The sequence below is a fragment of the Nomascus leucogenys genome, chromosome 6 (assembly GCF_006542625.1).
Source record: "Nomascus leucogenys isolate Asia chromosome 6, Asia_NLE_v1, whole genome shotgun sequence".
Taxonomy (NCBI): domain Eukaryota; kingdom Metazoa; phylum Chordata; class Mammalia; order Primates; family Hylobatidae; genus Nomascus; species Nomascus leucogenys.
In genome coordinates, this window is record NC_044386.1 from 6907878 (window position 1) to 6925681 (window position 17804).

The 17804-nt window shown below is 41.6% G+C and overlaps 1 protein-coding gene across 1 annotated transcript in view; it reads left to right on the forward strand.

Annotated features, from left to right (window-relative positions):
• The window catches only part of ADCY2 (adenylate cyclase 2), a 434401-nt gene that overhangs the window by 108305 nt on the left and 308292 nt on the right, over positions 1-17804 (forward strand). Inside the window, exon 3 of the mRNA XM_030813903.1 lies at positions 16653-16814. Coding sequence (XP_030669763.1) covers positions 16653-16814 — 162 coding nt within the window. The remainder of the gene's footprint in view (positions 1-16652; positions 16815-17804) is intronic.

Sequence of the window (17804 nt, forward strand, 5' to 3'; positions counted from 1 at the left end):
CTGCCCTGGCTTCTGGGATTGAGAAAAACACCTGGTGGGCTTCCAGAAATAATATCAGCCGAAGGCATTCTGAATCGTAGAGCTTCATGTTGTTCCGGGTGTGGGTTACATGTTTGCCCATGGCTCCTCTTAAATGAAGAACCTGTTTGTGAAATGACAGAGTGAAAATCCCTTATGAACCAGAAAAAAAAAATAAAAATAAAATGGACCCAAGCACAAACCCAAATATCAAAATGTTACAGAATCTAGAACACAATATTCCTTTTGATAAAACCAACTGAGTCTGTTTCAACATCTGCCTTTTAAAAGGGATAGAATTGTGAAAATATGCAGAGTGTGAAATTTTCCCATGTCTCTAGTTAATGTTGGACTCTGGAATATAATGCCTCTGAAGGCAGGAATTTATATACACCTATTAATATTTAGGTAATAGTAAAGTCGTTATCACCTTAAAAATAAACACTGTCCAGCAAGAAGTACATGTTTTCTTATCTTTGAAGTGATTTCTTTCTTTCTCTCTCTTTCTTTCTTTCTTTTCCTTTTTTTTTTTTTTTTTTGACAGGGTCTTGCTCTGTTGCCTGGGCTGGAGTGCAGTGGTGCGATGTTGGCTGGTTGCAGAGACAGGGTTTAACTGTGTTTCCTAGGCTGGGCTTGAACTCCCGGGCTCAAAAGATCCGCCTGTCTGTACCTCCCAAAGTGCTGGGACTACTGGTGTGAGCCACCGTGCCTGACCAAAAATTGCAGCCTTATTATTATTATTTTTTTAAAGTATACTACTGCATTCAGAGGAAGAGAGGGTTTATTTATTTTTTTAAGACAGGCTCTCATTTAGTCACCCAGGCTGGAATGGAGTACAGTGGCACCATCACAGCTTACTGCAGCCTCAGCCTCCCAGGCACAAGCGATCCTCCCACCCCAGCCTCCTGAGTAACTGGGACCACAGGCGCACACCACCACGCCTTTCTGTGGCTAATTTTTGTGTTTTTTGTAGAGATGAGGTTCCATCATGTTACCCAGGCTGGTCTCAAACTCCTTGGCTCAAACAGTTCTTCTGCCTTGGCCTCCCAAAGTGCTAGGATTACAGGTGTGAGCCACCGTGCCTGGCCTGAAGTGATTTTAAAGTAATGCAAAGCCTGTTAAGGTGTGTAGTTTTTATTGGTTTTCATGACAGCAGTGATTGAATCTCATTGTTTTAAATAGCATGGTACATGTTGTAAGGGTGTTATAAACCTGAAACTTAATCCTGAGTGTAAATAAGGCTTAGAAAGACCACGTCCTGTGCAAACCATGGAGTCCCATATAAATGCGAGGGAGCTGCTGGTGCAGTAGGCAGTGGTGCTTTAATTATTGTCAGGCAGTGGACTTGCTCATTAGGGGCCCCATTTGCATGAACATACAGGGGAGAGCACAGGGATTCAGGCGACCATCCCCCTGATGGGTTGGAGCCGAGGGCTGTGCAGGAAGATGTTATGTAATTCAAGAAAGCCCCACTGAGCCAACGCAGATGCTAAAATAATTCGTGTTCATAGCTCACGGATATGCATCTTTCCTATTGAGATTGTCCTCTTTCAGTAAGGAGAAAAGCAAACAAAGGCATTTAGAACTTGGAGGGTCTTTTTGTGGTAAGAGCCCATCCTACAATACACTGCTCCGCTAGATGCTGATTTATGTCTTTGTTGAATATACAAGTGTAAAACGGAGTCCCAAAACAATATTTGTTTTTAAATGAATAATTCACTCATTTTCCCTGCATGAGCTTTTCTCATCTGAAGCGCTGGCCTTTCAGATTAAATAAATTTAATGTTTCAAAAGAATATGGACATGAATATTCATAAGGACCAAAACAGTGAATATAAATAAAAGCCCTTTTATATAACATTTTATTTTTTTTTATGAAGACCTTACCTTTTTTTTTCCCCCCCACTTCTGAGATGGTATAATTCAAAGCAATTTTCCAGGACACCATTTCTTCTACAAAGCCAACCTGTTATTGAGGGCGTGATCACTTATTTTCCAAATTGTTTCGTGCATCACTATTTTCCTTTACATAAATAGAAATAAGGTAGTATTTGCCAATGGCATAGTCTATTAGCCATAGATTCAGCCTAGCATGGTGCTGAACACTCAACAAAGTGTGTAAACAGTTGGAAGAATGCCAAAAATGAAGTTGAAAAAAGATCATGTACGTTCAAAAATGTATAACTAGTTTTTACTTATAAAATATGCAGACTATTTTTAGATGTTTTTATATATAGGCCAGTGATTTAAAAGTTAAAAACCATCATACACACAACACTTATGTTATTATATACTGGATAAACAAGCAGCAAAGATTGCCTTATCCCCAGTACTTAACAGTAGGATGAAACAGCTGGCATTTGAACAGAAAAAGAAAGATAAATAAAAATGAAGGCCATGGTTACCATTGCCCAAGAAAAAAATGGTTTAAGAAAAGCCAGGGCACTGTGATATTTGATTGATTAACTGTTTTGATGGAATCGTCAGTGTATTCCTATTTAAGTAATTCCTAAGTCCAAGTGTATTGTTTTATAATACTAGCTACCTAAGTGCTGTAACCTTCTCTTTGAACACATGGGCTTAGAATAAATCCTTGATTTAATGGCAGTGTATTGTATAATTTGAATCTGAATACTAATGAAAGTGAAGTTGGAATAACTGCGATAGAAAGGGGTAAATGTTTGATGCGTTGTTCTTTCTTTTTTCTTTTCTTTTCTTTTTTTTTTTTTTTTTAACTCTGTCGCCCAGGCTGCAGTGCAGTGGTGCAATCTCGGCTCACTGCAAGCTCCGCCTCCCGGTTCACGCCATTCTCCTGCCTCAGCCTCCCGAGTAGCTGGGACTATGGGCACCCGCCACCATGCCCAGCTAATTTTTTTGTATTTTTAGTAGAGATGGGGTTTCACCGTGTTAGCCAGGATGGGCTCGATCTCCTGACCTCGTGATCCACCCACCTTGTTCTTGCCTGATGTCTACATACCAAGTTACAGAGGTGGAGATTTCTTCACATGCGGGAGGGCTTGTGTTCTGGTGCACATCGAAAGGGAGCCAGGGAGAGATGAAAATGGTAACAGAGCCACTTTTGTAAAAACCTAGGGTAGAAAGTTATTTATTACCTTCTGAAATAAATGATTAAAAAATCATCAAAAGGTACATTATTTTCTCCTAATTATGTGACTAGAAAAAATAAGAAGGAGGCACTTTCTGATAAATATTACGTTACCTGGTTGCTTCCAAATAAACTTTCTTTCTTTGCATTTGATGAGAAAGGTAATTTTTAAGGAAAAGGACCTCCTGGTTTTGGAACGAAATTTTTTTGTTAGGGCAGATGGATTCTCAAGGTTCTTTGTGTTTTGAACAATGTGAATACCCCGTGTACTGAGTGAGCTTACCTCATGGTGTTCCATTAACCTTCAGGGATTATGTAGGAATAATGTTCGACTTCAGCAGATCATGGCCTCTTTTTACGTTGCCTTATGACTTTAGGCGACTACTTAACCCCTCAGTACCTTGTTTTTCCCAATTGTAAAATTAAAAAAAAAACTTGCCGATAAAGCCTGCTTATAAAATATTTTCAGGTAGAAAAAAGATCAATTTTAAGCTGGACAATGTTTTTTTTTCTATGTACTGAGAGATATTTGTGTAATATTTCACTTTTTTCAGTTCTTCTTCTGATGTTTCTAAAGACTTTATCATACAATTCAAAGAGCTCGGGAAGCCTGGACATTATTGGTAAATGGCTATCTTAGAAGCTGTGCTTACCAATTATTTTTCCAATGGGTTAACATTTTGCCTAAGTCCTTGTTTGCCAGTCACGAGCATAATTACCAATTTTTAGGTTTGTGTTACACTAGCATCTTACTTCTGACAAAAGTTATATTAGTTAGGTTTCTGCTCTGATAAATAATACTGAGTAACAAGCCCCAAATCTCAGTGGCTATTGCAATATAATTTATTTCATGTTTCACACCCCCTCGTCTTCAGGTCGGCTGAGTTTGTCTGATCTCTGTTAGCCTTCTCCACAAGCTCAGCAGGAAGGATGAACTCCAGAATTTGATTTGGGTCCAGATCTGCTCCATGTGTATTTAACCCGGGACTCAGTTGAAGAGATGTGACTTTCTGGACCACAACTGTCTCATTGTGGAAAGACAGAGCTCCAAGAGGGCTGGCAAAAATATGGACTGAGGCTTCTAAAAGCCTCAGTTCTGAACTTCCAAGGTGTCATTGCCACCCATATTCTATTACTCAATGTGAGTCACACAGCCAGGTCCATGCTCAGGTGGGTGGGGAGCACACTTCACCTGCCAGGTTCCGTGGCCAGGTGAGGAAGGAGAAGGAACTGTGGTCTGATCAGGCATTCCACCACATCTTCTACATTAGGGAACCAAGGAAAATGCAAGGAAGGGGCCATTGTGTTTTCATCCTCATGTTGGCCAAGAAAACCCCCTCCAAAAGAAGTCTTTCCAATCTGAATAGGTACTGGGGGACACAGGAGTACTATGTGGGAATGGTGCACTATTATTCCAGGCCCAAGGAACAGAGTTTGCTTTAACTATGAAGATGGAGATGATAGCCCACATTCAGTCATAAGACAGTCGTTTGTTAATTATTGGTAGAAAGTTTGCAGACTTTAACTAAACAAATTAGGCTTTCAGAGAGATCCTGAAGTTAATAATGTTTGTGTTAGGGAAAAAAAGAAGGTTTGGGAAATCAATGGACAAGTTTGGAAATAGGGCTTCACTCTGGGAGACTTCAGAGATCTTAAGAGCAGGGACCTTGTGCTATCTCTAATAGCTAAGAAAATGCATGTATATTGTAGAGTTAAAACCAGTGCTGGTGAGTAAATAAATGCATGCATGGTGAATGGAGAGGGAAGATGACACATATGGTATATGGATATTCACAGCAAAAGAAGGAATCAGGATTAGGAGAAAAGGAGGAGAAATGGGGCCAGAATCCACAGCCACCGTCCTTTTGCCCAATGTAGAGGCTGAGGGTTCAGAACAGATGAAGAGCTGGAGAAGACCGTCAGCCGTCTGTATTCCCTCAGGACACCCATTTTTTTTTTTAATGTTATATCCTACTATTCTTTTTCTCAAGCTTTTTAAAATGCATGACATACCTCTTATTTTAAATTTGAAAAAGCACAGTGAAAGTTATTGTTTTACCTCTGATTCCATCATCAATCTCTCTAACTCTGAATAACATTTTCAGAAGAAGAATGAAAGCTACCCAGTGATTCATGATTTGATCATTACTCTTTTGAAGCCCTGGCTTTCCATCGAAGAACATAATATGTATTCTTTTGCTTAATAATATAACATTTAAAGAAATATTTTCACATTCTATAGAGTTGATATTCTAAGCCTAAGGTAACTGTATGGGAAAGATAAAATCTTTTATACAATCTAGTCGTCAACATGTTCCTGGGCTTTTATCTTGAATTATGATCATAAGAGGTTTTATTAAATAGTATAAAGTGAATTTCCAAGAATTTCCAATTATGCTTTTCACCGTAAGAAAGATGGCATTCTACTTAAAATGGTCAGGTATTGAATAAGAGGTATTATTTGGTGACTGAAACGGACAGTTTGGTTACCTTTTATGAAACAAGAGCTCTCCGTCAGTAAAACAGAAGTAGCAGAATGGGGTAATGATGACACAGAGAAGGTCTGAAAAAGGCCAGAGTCTCATGTCCTCTGTGATTGTTGATGTGGTCCTTTTTCTTATTAAGTAGAAATGAAATTTAAAGGAAATATATATTTTTTCAATGGTTTTTATTTTAAAATCAACTTGGTTTGGAGGTGTCAAGAAATAGAAACTAGTAACCAAGTCAAAAGATGCATAATTATTCCTCCTAGTTCACTGATTCATTGATTTAGTCAACGTTTATTTAGCGCCAGACTTTGAGTAGAACTGCATGGCAGAGCTGAATGCATGATCCTTATCTGGTTGGAATATTGGAAACTCCCCTGCAGTGGCTGTCACTATAGCAAGAGTAACTCTGATCACGGGGCTCACTGACAACCCTTCAGAGCAGTGTGGGTCACAGGCACGGCACCTGGGAAGCGGGGTTACCATAGAGTCTGATTCAGTCAATTTAGGGTGCGGTCCAAGAGAATATATTCCTAACAAGCTCCCGGGCGCAGCTAGGCTCAGGCCCAAGCACCATACTTGGTGTTAACAAAGATCTTGAGCTCCACAAAGTCAAATAGGATGCAGGGTCATTGTTGTTCCAGGGAATCATGGGAAGTGCTGAGGATGCTGGTACCTCCCACTATCTCAATGAACTGGGGAGAAAAGGGCAGATGGTGCATCTCTTCAGGTAAAAGTCATGAGACCCAGGTTAACAAATGTACAGAACATACAGTGGATGCAGAGGAGTTGATTTAATTTTCATTACTTGTTCTAAGGTGGTTTTACTTACTTACAGTGTGTGTGGGTCTTTTAGTGAAGAATATGATATGAAGAGTTGTGATACTCTGTTACTGCAGAGAGGTTAAGATGAGCAGGAATAAAATGACTGCCATCGAGGTGCTGCCTGAGGCACTAGGGAATTAACACATGTGTGCAGCACCTGACACATGTGCCGGACTTCCATATCGCTGAGAACCTGCCTCTGCTCAGTCAGCCTCCTTGGGGCTTCCCTACTCATAACTTTCAAGTGTTACTATGCCTGAAATGTTTCCTTCCTTCTTTCAGCAAATCTTCATTAAGGTTTTTTAGGTGCTGGGTAGAATTCGCAGATGCAGGGACCCATCCCAACAGTGTCCTTGTCCCCATAGAGCCAACATATGTATGGGGGAAGACAGAAGACAAAAATTTTCAAAAATATTAAAAAAATTAAAAATGTAAAAATAAACATTCTAATTGCAATAATGATGTAAAGAATGTAGGGGCCAGGAGCAGTGGCTCACACCTGTAATCCCAGCACTTTGGGAGGCTGAGATGGGTGGATTGTGAGGTCGGGAGATCGAGGCCACCCTGGCCAACATGGTGAAACCCCATCTCTACTAAAAATACAAAAAATTAGCCGGGTGTGGTGGCGCACACCTGTAGTCCCAGCTACTCAGGAGGCTGAGGCAGGAGAATTGTTTGAACGTGGGAGGTGGAGGCTGCAGTGAGCTGAGATAGCACCACTGCACTCCAGCCTGGGCGACAGAGTAAGACTCTGTCTCAAAAAAGAAAAAAAATGTAGTGTTATTAGCAAGAAAGAAAACGAGGGGTTTTTTGGATAGGGAGATTGGGGGGATTCTCTCTGGGGAGGTGACAATTGAGTGGTAAGCTTGAATGACAAGAAACAGCCAGCCAAGGAAAGATTTGGGGAAGGACTTTGGGGCAGAAAAACAACCAGTGCAAAGGTCTTGCGGTTGCTCAGGGACGAGCAGGAGGGCCGGTGTGGAGGGAGTATGAACATGGCGGTGATGGGAGTTGGTAGGATGCGAGACTGGAGATAGCATCAGGACTAGATCGTGAGAGACCCTTATTGGCATGATAAGGACTTTGAATTTATTCTAAGTGTTACAGAAAATCATTGGAGGGGCCAGACGCTGTGGCTCATACCTGTAATCCCAGCACTTTGGGAGGCTGAGGTGGGCAGATTACTTGAGGCCAGGAGTTCAAGACCAGCCTGGACAACATGGTGAAACCCCGTCTCTACTCAACATACAAACATTAGCTGGGCATGGTGGTGCACACCTGTAATTCCAGCTATTTGGGAAGCTGAGGCAGGAGAATCATTTGAACCTGGGAGATGGAGGTTGCAGTGAACCAAGATCACGTCACTGCACTCCAGCCTGGGCAGTAGAGCATGACTCTGTCAAAAAAAAAAAAAAAAAAGAAAGAAAAAGAAAAAAGAAAACCATCAGAGGGCTATGAACAGAGGAGGATTACTGTTATCAGATTTAACTTTTAAAAATATTGCTTTGGCTTCTGTGCGGAAAATTCATTCTAGGGGACACTAGTGTAAGAAAGGCTATTTGGATTCTGTTGTAGGAATCCAAGGATGATCATGTGATTTGGATGATGTTGTAGCCACAGGCAGGAGGGAGTAGATGGGCTCTGGATGTTTTTGCAGGGATGGAAAGAATGAGGAAGAGAAAACTATTAAGAATATTTCCAGGCCGGGCGCAGTGGCTCACGCTTGTAATCCCAGCACTTTGGGAGGCCGAGGCGGGCGGATCACGAGGTCAGGAGATCGAGACCACGGTGAAACCCCATCTCTACTAAAAATACAAAAAATTAGCCGGGCGTGGTGGCGGGCGCCTGTAGTCCCAGCTACTCGGAGAGGCTGAGGCAGGAGAATGGCGTGAACCCGGGAGGCGGAGCTTGCAGTGAGCCGAGATTGCGCCACTGCACTCCAGCCTGGGCGACAGAGCGAGACTCTGTCTCAAAAAAAAAAAAAAAAAAAAAAGAATAGTTCCTAGGTTAGGGGATTAGGGGTTTTATTAAATGAGATGGGAGAGAGTACAAGAAGGACAGAGATTCAATGGAGTTGGGGCATAAAATATTCTTTGTGAAAATTGCATCCACATACTCCAAGCCTGTTTTGATAATCTAGAGTCTCTGTGTCATGTCTTCCTGTAAATGATATTAACAATTTTGTCATATGGTCTGTGTAATCCACTATGGTATATGAACGTGGAAATTAGGAGTTAGACCTTAGAGCTGAGCCAGTGGAGCTCAGCCTGCAGCCCCATGTGAAGTTCTGTGAAGCCTGGGGAAGCCAGAATGATTGAAAAGAGAATGGAATCTAAGAGACCTGTGGAAGCATCTGGAAGCATCAAGAACTGAACTGTTGCTGAAACCTGACCCAGAGATCCAGATCTCTGTAGAGGAGATGAGGAGATGTCAGACTGGAGACACAGTAGACCCTCTCTCTTGGTTGTATACCTGTGGGTCCGCCTGGGTCTTTGACATGGGAAGAGGTGGTTTCTCAACTGAACCAGAGCTGGGATGTGATAGAATTTCAGTGGGGGAGAATATGTGGAAAATACATGTCACACACACACACACACACACACACACACACACACACACACACACACACAGAGATCTGGGGAGAGAGGAGAAGGGAAAAGAAGTTAAACTTGAGAAATAGGGTAATCCTAAAGAGATACTCAAAGAATCTGTAACACTGACAGTTTAGCATTAGACGTTGGGATGAATGAGGTTCCCCCAATTAAACAGAAGATGCCCTTACACAGTTTGTGATATTTGTATGAAAAAAAATTGTGACTCAGAGTAATCCTTATGTGCAGTATTATCAAGGAACAAGATAAGAAAATAATCATCTAGGTGAAAACATGTTTATTGTTTTGCAGATTTTGTTATCGAAAATGTAAAGTACATTTCCACTATACAGCTTTCTAGTTATGTTTCCAGAAAGTTTAAACAATGCTCCTAATTAGTAAATGGTATCAAAGTCATCAATATTCTCAAAGTCATCAATTCTTTGAGATATAGATGACATCCAATGAGAAAACATTACTTTGAACTTAGAACTTACCGTTAAGAATGCTCAATTAGATTAATGTTTAAGAATTCTAAATTTCCTTGGACTATTTTTACTAAATTTTGGCATTTCTAGTTGTATTCTGCAACAACAAGATACAATGTATAAGAACTATACCCCGGTACTATTGTTGGAAGGTATAATTCCTATGGTTTTTGGTAAAATCTGTGTCTTTGAAATTAAGTTACTACTGTAAATACTATGGTATTTCTAATTTCTTAGATTTTTTGGAGAGAAAAATGATTTTAATTGCTCTGCCTTTGGTTATAAAATACATTAGGTTCACTGAGATGTTATTTCCTTTAATGTTACTAGCCTAACAAAAATAGGAAGTATTTCTCTGATGTTGTGTTCTCCACAGAACCACTGTGCTTTCTGTAGCTAATCTTGATTAGCTTGCTGATTCTGCTTGCTTACACATTCCAGGGGAGAATGCAACAAATGGGAACACTCCATCCATATATTAGAGTTGAGAGTCATTTGAAAGAGAAAACCAGAAGCTTCATCTTTTAATCTGTGATTGGCATATTTGGGAATATTTTGGCCTGTCATTGCACTCTGAAAGAAATACTGAGCCACACTGTGAAAGTCCATGGGCCTTGAAGCAGAGGCCTGAGACAGTGGAACCCTGATAGACCTGATGTATGTAGAATCAAGTTAGGACCTATCCATGAGCCTGGTCTACCTTTGCTTAAGCTGTACCTCAACTCCTCTCCATTTTCATGGTAATTTTATGTCCAAAAAGTAAAAATAGAATATTTCTATCAAATGAGTTTGGATTTATAAATTGTAAGTAACCTTGATATTATAGACACTTGCCTTTCATGTCTGACTCAGGAATGGAACATGGGATGTAAAGTGGACAGAAAATACTTGAGATCTAAACACTGGTGTGATTACAGCATAAACCTGATGTTATGGGTTGAATTGTGTTCTCCAAGAAAGATATGTTGAAGTCCTAGCCCACAGTACTTCTGAATGTGACCTTATTTGAAAATAGGGTCTTTGCAGATGTCATCAGGTTAAGATGAGGTCATACTGGAATTAGGGTCAGTCCCAAATCCAATGACTGGGGTCTTTATAGCAAGAGGGAAATGTGGACATAGATACACGGAGAAGAGAACGCTGTGCAGAGGCACAGACACATGGGAGCAAGGCCATGTAAGATGACAGTGGAGTGATCAGAGGTTGCTCAGGATTGTCGGGAGCCACCAGAATCTGCAATAGATTCTTCCTTAGAGCTTCCAGGAGTAACCAACTTTGCTGACACCTTGATTTTAAATTTTTAGCCTCCCAACTGTGAGAGAAAAGTTTTTTGTTATTTAAAGCCATCCACTTTGTGGTAATTTGTTACAGCAGCCTCAAGAAGCTAATGAACTTGACGCATGATCTGAAGAAGCCACGAAATCACTGGAGCAGCTTGTCTTCCAAGTCCTATGCTTTCTGCAGCCTGCCTTTGAAGAGATGGATTAAATGGTCCCTTCCACTCTACCATTGTTTGACTGCACAATTATGACACTGCCTCTTAAAAAATTCAGCTCAGAATCTCATTAGCACAAGGAGCTCTTACTGCACACTCACCCAGGGGGTTATGCCCACCCTCTAGAAAGAAGATGAGCTTGAGCTTGGCTCCACAAAAGAGCTTTCTTCATGAAAAAATGGTGACAGTGTTCATGTTCTCCTTCCCTAGTGAGTTTTTGTTGTATCAAACTCTTCAAAAGTGGCCTTCTTTGGAAGATCTTATGTTTTGGGGAAGGCAGAAGCAGATGTGCTGAGTCAAGAGAGTTGGGTGGGGGATTTGCAAGGGGCCAGCTTCTCTGGGCTGAGAACATGGGCTGCCCAAACTGAGGCTGCTCCAGATTCAACCCAGTATCTGCTGTTGCCTGCCATAGGCATCTGACAAATGTCTGTCCAGTTGAGTGTTTCAATGTAATTGATCTACTAAATAGAGAAATGATAATTTGAAAATTAGCATGTCTATAGCTAATGGCAAGTCCAGTTGGAACAAGGAGGATGTTGGAATGTTTTTAGAGACGCATTTGGTGAGTAGATGCTAATGAGGTGGTTATGGCTTGGTTCATATTAGGATGTATAATAGTCTTTCCTGCAGACGGCAAATATTCATGAAGCATCTACCATATGTGAGGTACTGTCCTTGGCATTGGGGTCTTGGCTATGAGTGAATCAAGTTCCTGGTTTTGTCACTATGCTTACCCATGTCAGGAGAGAAAATTAACAAATAAATGGGGACTTTAAATGCTGTGAATAAGTAAAGCCAATGAAGAGGACTAGAGGGTGTGGGTGGAGGCAGGGGAGGGTTTTCCATTTCGTGCAGGTGGTCTGAGGCAAGCTGCAGGTTTTCATCCAAGGGAGAAACACATGAGACCTGTGCATTCAGAATCAGGCATCTGGCAGTAGAATGCTGTCTGGATTAGAGAAAGGATGGTGTTGGAGCAAGGAAGAACTGAAGGAGCACTACTGCAGCAGTTAGACAAGGGCTCCCATCCTGCCAGGAGGGAGAGCATCAGTGGAGAAATACTAGAGTCAAAGATGGTGCACCCATTGCCACGGAATATTTTGCAGCTAGTAAAAAGTAAATAATATATTTGTGATTATAGACCTGGAAAGAGGCCCATGATGTATAGTTAATTGAAAAAATGCAAATTGCAGAGTATTATATATAAAAGCACCCATTTTTTAAAAATATGACATCAGTAAGACATCCCATGAGTGTGTGTATGTGTTTCTGTAAACTTGGTATCAGTCAGGACCAGTTGAACTGTGCTTAGGAATTCTGGGCTTAACCTCACAAAGGATTGTCAACCACTCACATGAACACAGGTTTGTGTGGGTCAGCTGAGAGACTGTGCTGCTCAGTCTGGGTCTGGGGACCCAGACTGGGAGAAGCCTCAACTCCATGTTTCCATGGTTGCCAGGGAGGCAAGAGGACATGGCTAACAGTGCATGAGCTTTTAAAGTTTCCACTCGCCCCTCACCTAACTGAAATGACAATAGTGAAATGTAGTTATATTACATGCCCAGAAGGAAGAAAGCAAAAGTTATTTGTAAAGAGTCCTGATGGTTACCCGAGACTTGGAGAAAGGCATGGAGTGGACACGTAGGAGGAAGGGTACACACTCTGTTTCCCTTGTTTGCAGCAGGGCAAAGAGGGAAAGAGTATAGAACTGTATTTCCTAACAAACAGAAATGCCAGGAACCAGCTCAGTGAGGTCAGGATGGAGAGAAGCAGGCAGACAGAGACAACCCATTGGTCTGGAATCCTAAAATGAGAAGACCCTGTTTTTGAGTGTGGGTGTGAGGAGAGAATTTTCAAAGGTGACTTTCAAGGATTTGCACCTGGGTTATTGGAGACAGCCATTATGGGCAGACTTGAGTTATCCTGCAAGACAAACAGGTTTAAGAACATAAAGAAGCTCTTGGTTGATTTGAAACTTGTGGAGCTTGAGATGCAAGTAGAAGATACGTAGGAAGATAGGCATGTCTTGCAAAAGGCAAGTGCAGAGCTGGAGTTAAGAGACACACTTCAAACTGTTTTATTGGAATAAGTGCTGATGCCTCAGCTATTGTACAAACTTGGGGTTTCTGCACAGGATCACAGGAATGAGATCCCTGGCTCTGCCCTCTTTAGCCTCTGGACAGAGGTACATCTAAGGGGAATGTCATCCATGGGGAATGTCCCCATGGTAACATGGAAACCCAAGAGATAGCATTCGACTTTCTGGAGCTTTTTACCCACACATTCTTTACATGTGCCAAATCCATTTTAGTTTTACATATGGCCCTATTTGAAGTTGCATTGGAAAGCAGGCTTAAAAAAATGAGAACTCTTTGAGATTAATAAGGAGTACAGAACATTCTCCCCGTGGGACTTGAAGCTGCAGTTGAGTTTCTTCCTCCCTGTCCCGCCTGCCGAACACTCCCCAAGCACCACTAGCCAAACTCCTGAAATGCTACCACGGAAACCTCTGATTTGATTTAATGCAATTTGCGCAATTGACCCTTGAAAATTAATTTTGCCATCTCATAATGAATACTTAACAGGGACTCCTGTATTCAGAAAACTGAAGATCTATTTTCCATTTGGTTATTGTGGATAAGCCTTCCACAGACTTCCATTTCAAGGCTCAAAATATTTGCAGAAGTCTATTTTAATGGAGATGGTATTAGAATTTTAAAGTTATCCAAAATTAAGCTACTCAAAAGTTAGGATAATTTGAAAGAAATGCTAAAGGTTTTTTGCATAGAAGCAAATATGTAATCATAAAAGAGGGGTTCTCTTTTGTAATTGTCAACTCTGGTACCTGAAATTATTCATTTAATACCTGTTATGGGATATAAGATTTTACATAAATGTTATGTGTAGAGAAAACAGTATCTTAATCGAACATGCCTTCTGTAAATTGGAGGGCAATACAGAGATTCCAAAGTAAATTTCATTTGCTCAATAAGCTATAAATACACAACAATTGATTTTCCCATTCCTAAAGAAACCTTTCTGATAGCTCTGTGGTTCTCAGTCAGATTCGTTGGAGACCTGGGAAGGGATCTGCACAGCAAACCACCAGTGTGTGCTGGTGGTAGCTCTTAATGGTTTTGAAAGATGATTTGGGGGCTAGAACTCATGCATGTTCCTTCCTTGGGAAGATGAAGTGAGGGAGGTTTCCCAGCCTGCCTGTGTAGATAGAGCATCGCTTACTACAAGTCCCTCCAAAGGCATGCCTGATATGTCTTCCCAGCCAAACTTTGCATTTTTATACACAAACGGTCTAAGACAATAGTTTTTGCCTTGGTTTCACATCCCAAATATGGAATGGAACAAGTGGAATGCATATGATGCTAAATAATAATGCTTTGCTGAAAAAACCTTCAGAGTCTTTATTTTTAAAGAGGTGAAAGAAAAAATATTTACCAGAAAAAACTATTGCTATGGCAATGTGTTCCCCCACAGTTTTTGGCCTGAGGGCCCTTTTAAATATAGATTGAATGGGAGGAGACGGGGGCATGAAGCAGATGGTCCATGCCCAATCGGGGCTTCCTGATGAGGATTCCGGGTCATTTTTCCCACTCACAGTGGGTTTCTCCTGGCTGTCGTCCCGAGATGGCTGGACTCACAAGAATTAGAGAAGGTGCTTCAGAGTCCACCACCCTGTTGTCTCCTCACAGTGAGGGCAGGTGCCCTTCTCTCAGGACGCAGACTGAGATGACAGCTGCATGCATGACCATCTCTTCTGCTGGGCCCTGCGGCCCCTGAGAGCTGGGGCTCTGTCCTGCACCCTCCACCTCCAGAACCTGGCTGCATTCACAGGAGCTTCACACAGGCCTGCAGAATGAATGCTTCTTCAGGTTGGAGTGCCTTAACAAGCATTCATTCAGCAAGCCTATTCCAAAAAACTTGGAGTGCCAAATTGAAGAGTGCCTTTTCAGGACCCACGTTTATTTTTAGGCTATGTCTCCTTAATCTTTCCTGTGCTCTTTTGTGTATGACAATTACACAAATACAGCTGATCAGACACCACCCTGGAATAGTGAAGTGGTGACAGATGGTTCTTTTCAGGTTGTAATACGTGGTGCAGATTCCCAGGAGAGAAGAAGCCTGGTGTTCTCCCAGGCTTCCCTCTTTAAATCCGTCGGGAGCCCAGCTCATTGCCCACATTCTTCTCGGGAGCTCACATCCAGACTTGGTCCCAGAAGCGCTGGCATGATTGCACCACGTCCTTCCAGCTGTGCAGCGCTTGAGCATCCCCTTCAGGTGACACAGGTCACACTGTGAAAGTGGGGCATGCTTTCCTTAGCTTCCCTTCTGCTTGCAGTCAAGAGCCACATGGGAAGCTGGCCACATGTCCCATTCCCTATTTCCCTGACCTCAGTCCCTTCCAACTGGATTGTTCACCTTTCATCCTTTTTGATGTTCTGTCTCTGCTCCTTTTGTAAAGAAAATGATCTTTTTTTTTATTACCTACTAAACCATTTTCTTTTTCATGCCAAACATTTCTTTGAGAGGTTTCATGTTGATTGTTTTGATTGAGCTGAAATTCACACAACATAAATTACCCAATTTAAGGTGGCACTCCCAATGTCGTGCAACCAACACCTCATCTGGTTTCAGAGAAGATTTCATCATCCCCGAAGGAAACTGTGCACCTAGTCAGCAGCTACTCTCCCTTCCCCAGCCAGTCCCCTTCCCCCAGCTCCTGGCAACCCCCAATCTGCTTTCTATTCCTATGGGTTTACTTATTCTGGATATTTGATGTAAATGGAATCATACACTATGAGGTCTTCTGCCCAGATTTTGTTCACTTAGCATGTTTCTGAGGTTCCCCTGTATGGTAGCATGCATTGACATCTTACTCCATGTTAAGGCTGAATAATATTCTATTGTGTGGATATACCACATGTTGTTTATTCATCCTGTGATGAACATTTGTGTTTCCACCTTGGGGTTGCTTGCTAGGAAAATGATGTTATGAAATGGGTGTACATTTATCTGTTTCAGTACCTGTTTTCAATTCTTTTAGAGATATACACAGGAGTAGAACTGCTGTGTATGTTTAACTTCTGGAGGAATTGCCACTCTGAGTTCCCCGGCAGCTGAGCCATCCGCAGGCTGTTTTATTTTGTTTTTGTTTGTTACATACCCGTGCTCTTGGCATCTGCTTTCACTAACTACCCTTGATGACGCCTGCCCCTCCTCCATGGGTCTCCACCCTGTCCACCCCCGTCCCCGATGATGCCTGTCCCTCCTCTGTGGGTCTCCCTTTGCAGTTTGATAGATCACTTCAAGAATCCTCAGTGCATGTTCTAAAGCAAAGATACAGAACCCTGATAGTTTAGGACCAGCTTTGCATCCTTACTCATGGAGTGGTTTGGATATCAAAGTTAAGTCCCAAAATTTTGAAAACAAACTTTTCTCCATCACAGCGACTGGTCTGTTATTGTAATCCAGTGGACTTATTTGCATTGACTGCCCTATTTTGTCCACAGATTATTTCTTAAATGAGCATGTCTCATGCTGTTCTATGCAGCCTTTAATGGGATGGAAACAGGAGGCTCTTAGAAACCAGAATATTTGGTGACTCTTACTATTCTTCTTCTCTGCCCGTAGGTGTCGTTCTTCCTCTTCATCATCTTCGTCGTGTACACCATGCTGCCCTTCAACATGCGAGATGCCATCATTGCCAGTGTTCTCACCTCCTCCTCCCACACCATCGTGCTTAGCGTCTGCCTGTCTGCAACACCGGGAGGCAAGGAGCACCTGGTCTGGCAGGTGGGTGCACCTCCACATCTGTGGAGAATGACTTTCCACATCCCACCAGGGGGTGAGGCAGGTGCTGCTGGCCCATTCAGGGTGTGTGTAGTGTAGTAACTGCAGCTGTTCCCTTTCTGCCCTTTGAGGCTGACCCCCTATAACACTGAGGAGCCAGCCCCACTCCACTGCCATTGGTGGGATCCGTAGTCACTTAGCAGTTAGCAACTATAAAAGTAATGGTGGCAGGAAAGTTGGATGTGACAATTCTATTTTGCGATTGCTGAATGGTGGTATGATTTTGATGGTCAAAAGGTGTTCTTATATGTTATAATTAAATACTCATTTTTATAGTGAAGTAACTTATACAATTAATTTCATAGTTTGTTCCCACCTTCGCTCTACCTTGGTATTCAAAACTGTCTTTACAAAGATAAAAATTTTCTTCATTTTAAAATTTTCTATCAGTTCTATGAGCATTAAAAAAGTAAAGTAATTCTTTAAAATGCTACAACAACAAATTTTAACTTACTAATAAATAGAATTTCGAAGAAACAATTCTATTTAATTAGTTACAAGCATTTTAAACGCTGTTTGATTTCTAATTATGTACACCTATAAACATGAGGGTGATTTGGTGCTATTCCTAACATTCTGTGTTTTACCTATTAAAAGCACGTTTAATTTGCTCTGTGGAGATCAACTGCAACAAATACAGCCATGACATAAAATGCAGTGGGACTGAGAAAATTGCAGTTGTGACAGCACTGTGCCATTCTAAAGGAACTTTAGGCATAGGTCACCTGGGTCTGAGAAACCAGTTTTTCTTTCACTTGATATGCTATTTCATTTGGAAACTTGAGGTGGAAGTGAAGGCTCACTCTTGGGTCTATAGTAGTCTCTCTCAGTTGGAAAGCTTTCTGGGGATCACTTTTTTCAATCCTTATCTCCTACTGCTTATCACATCACATTCATTAAGAGTAGCCAGGAAAACCTGCATTCATTAAGCGT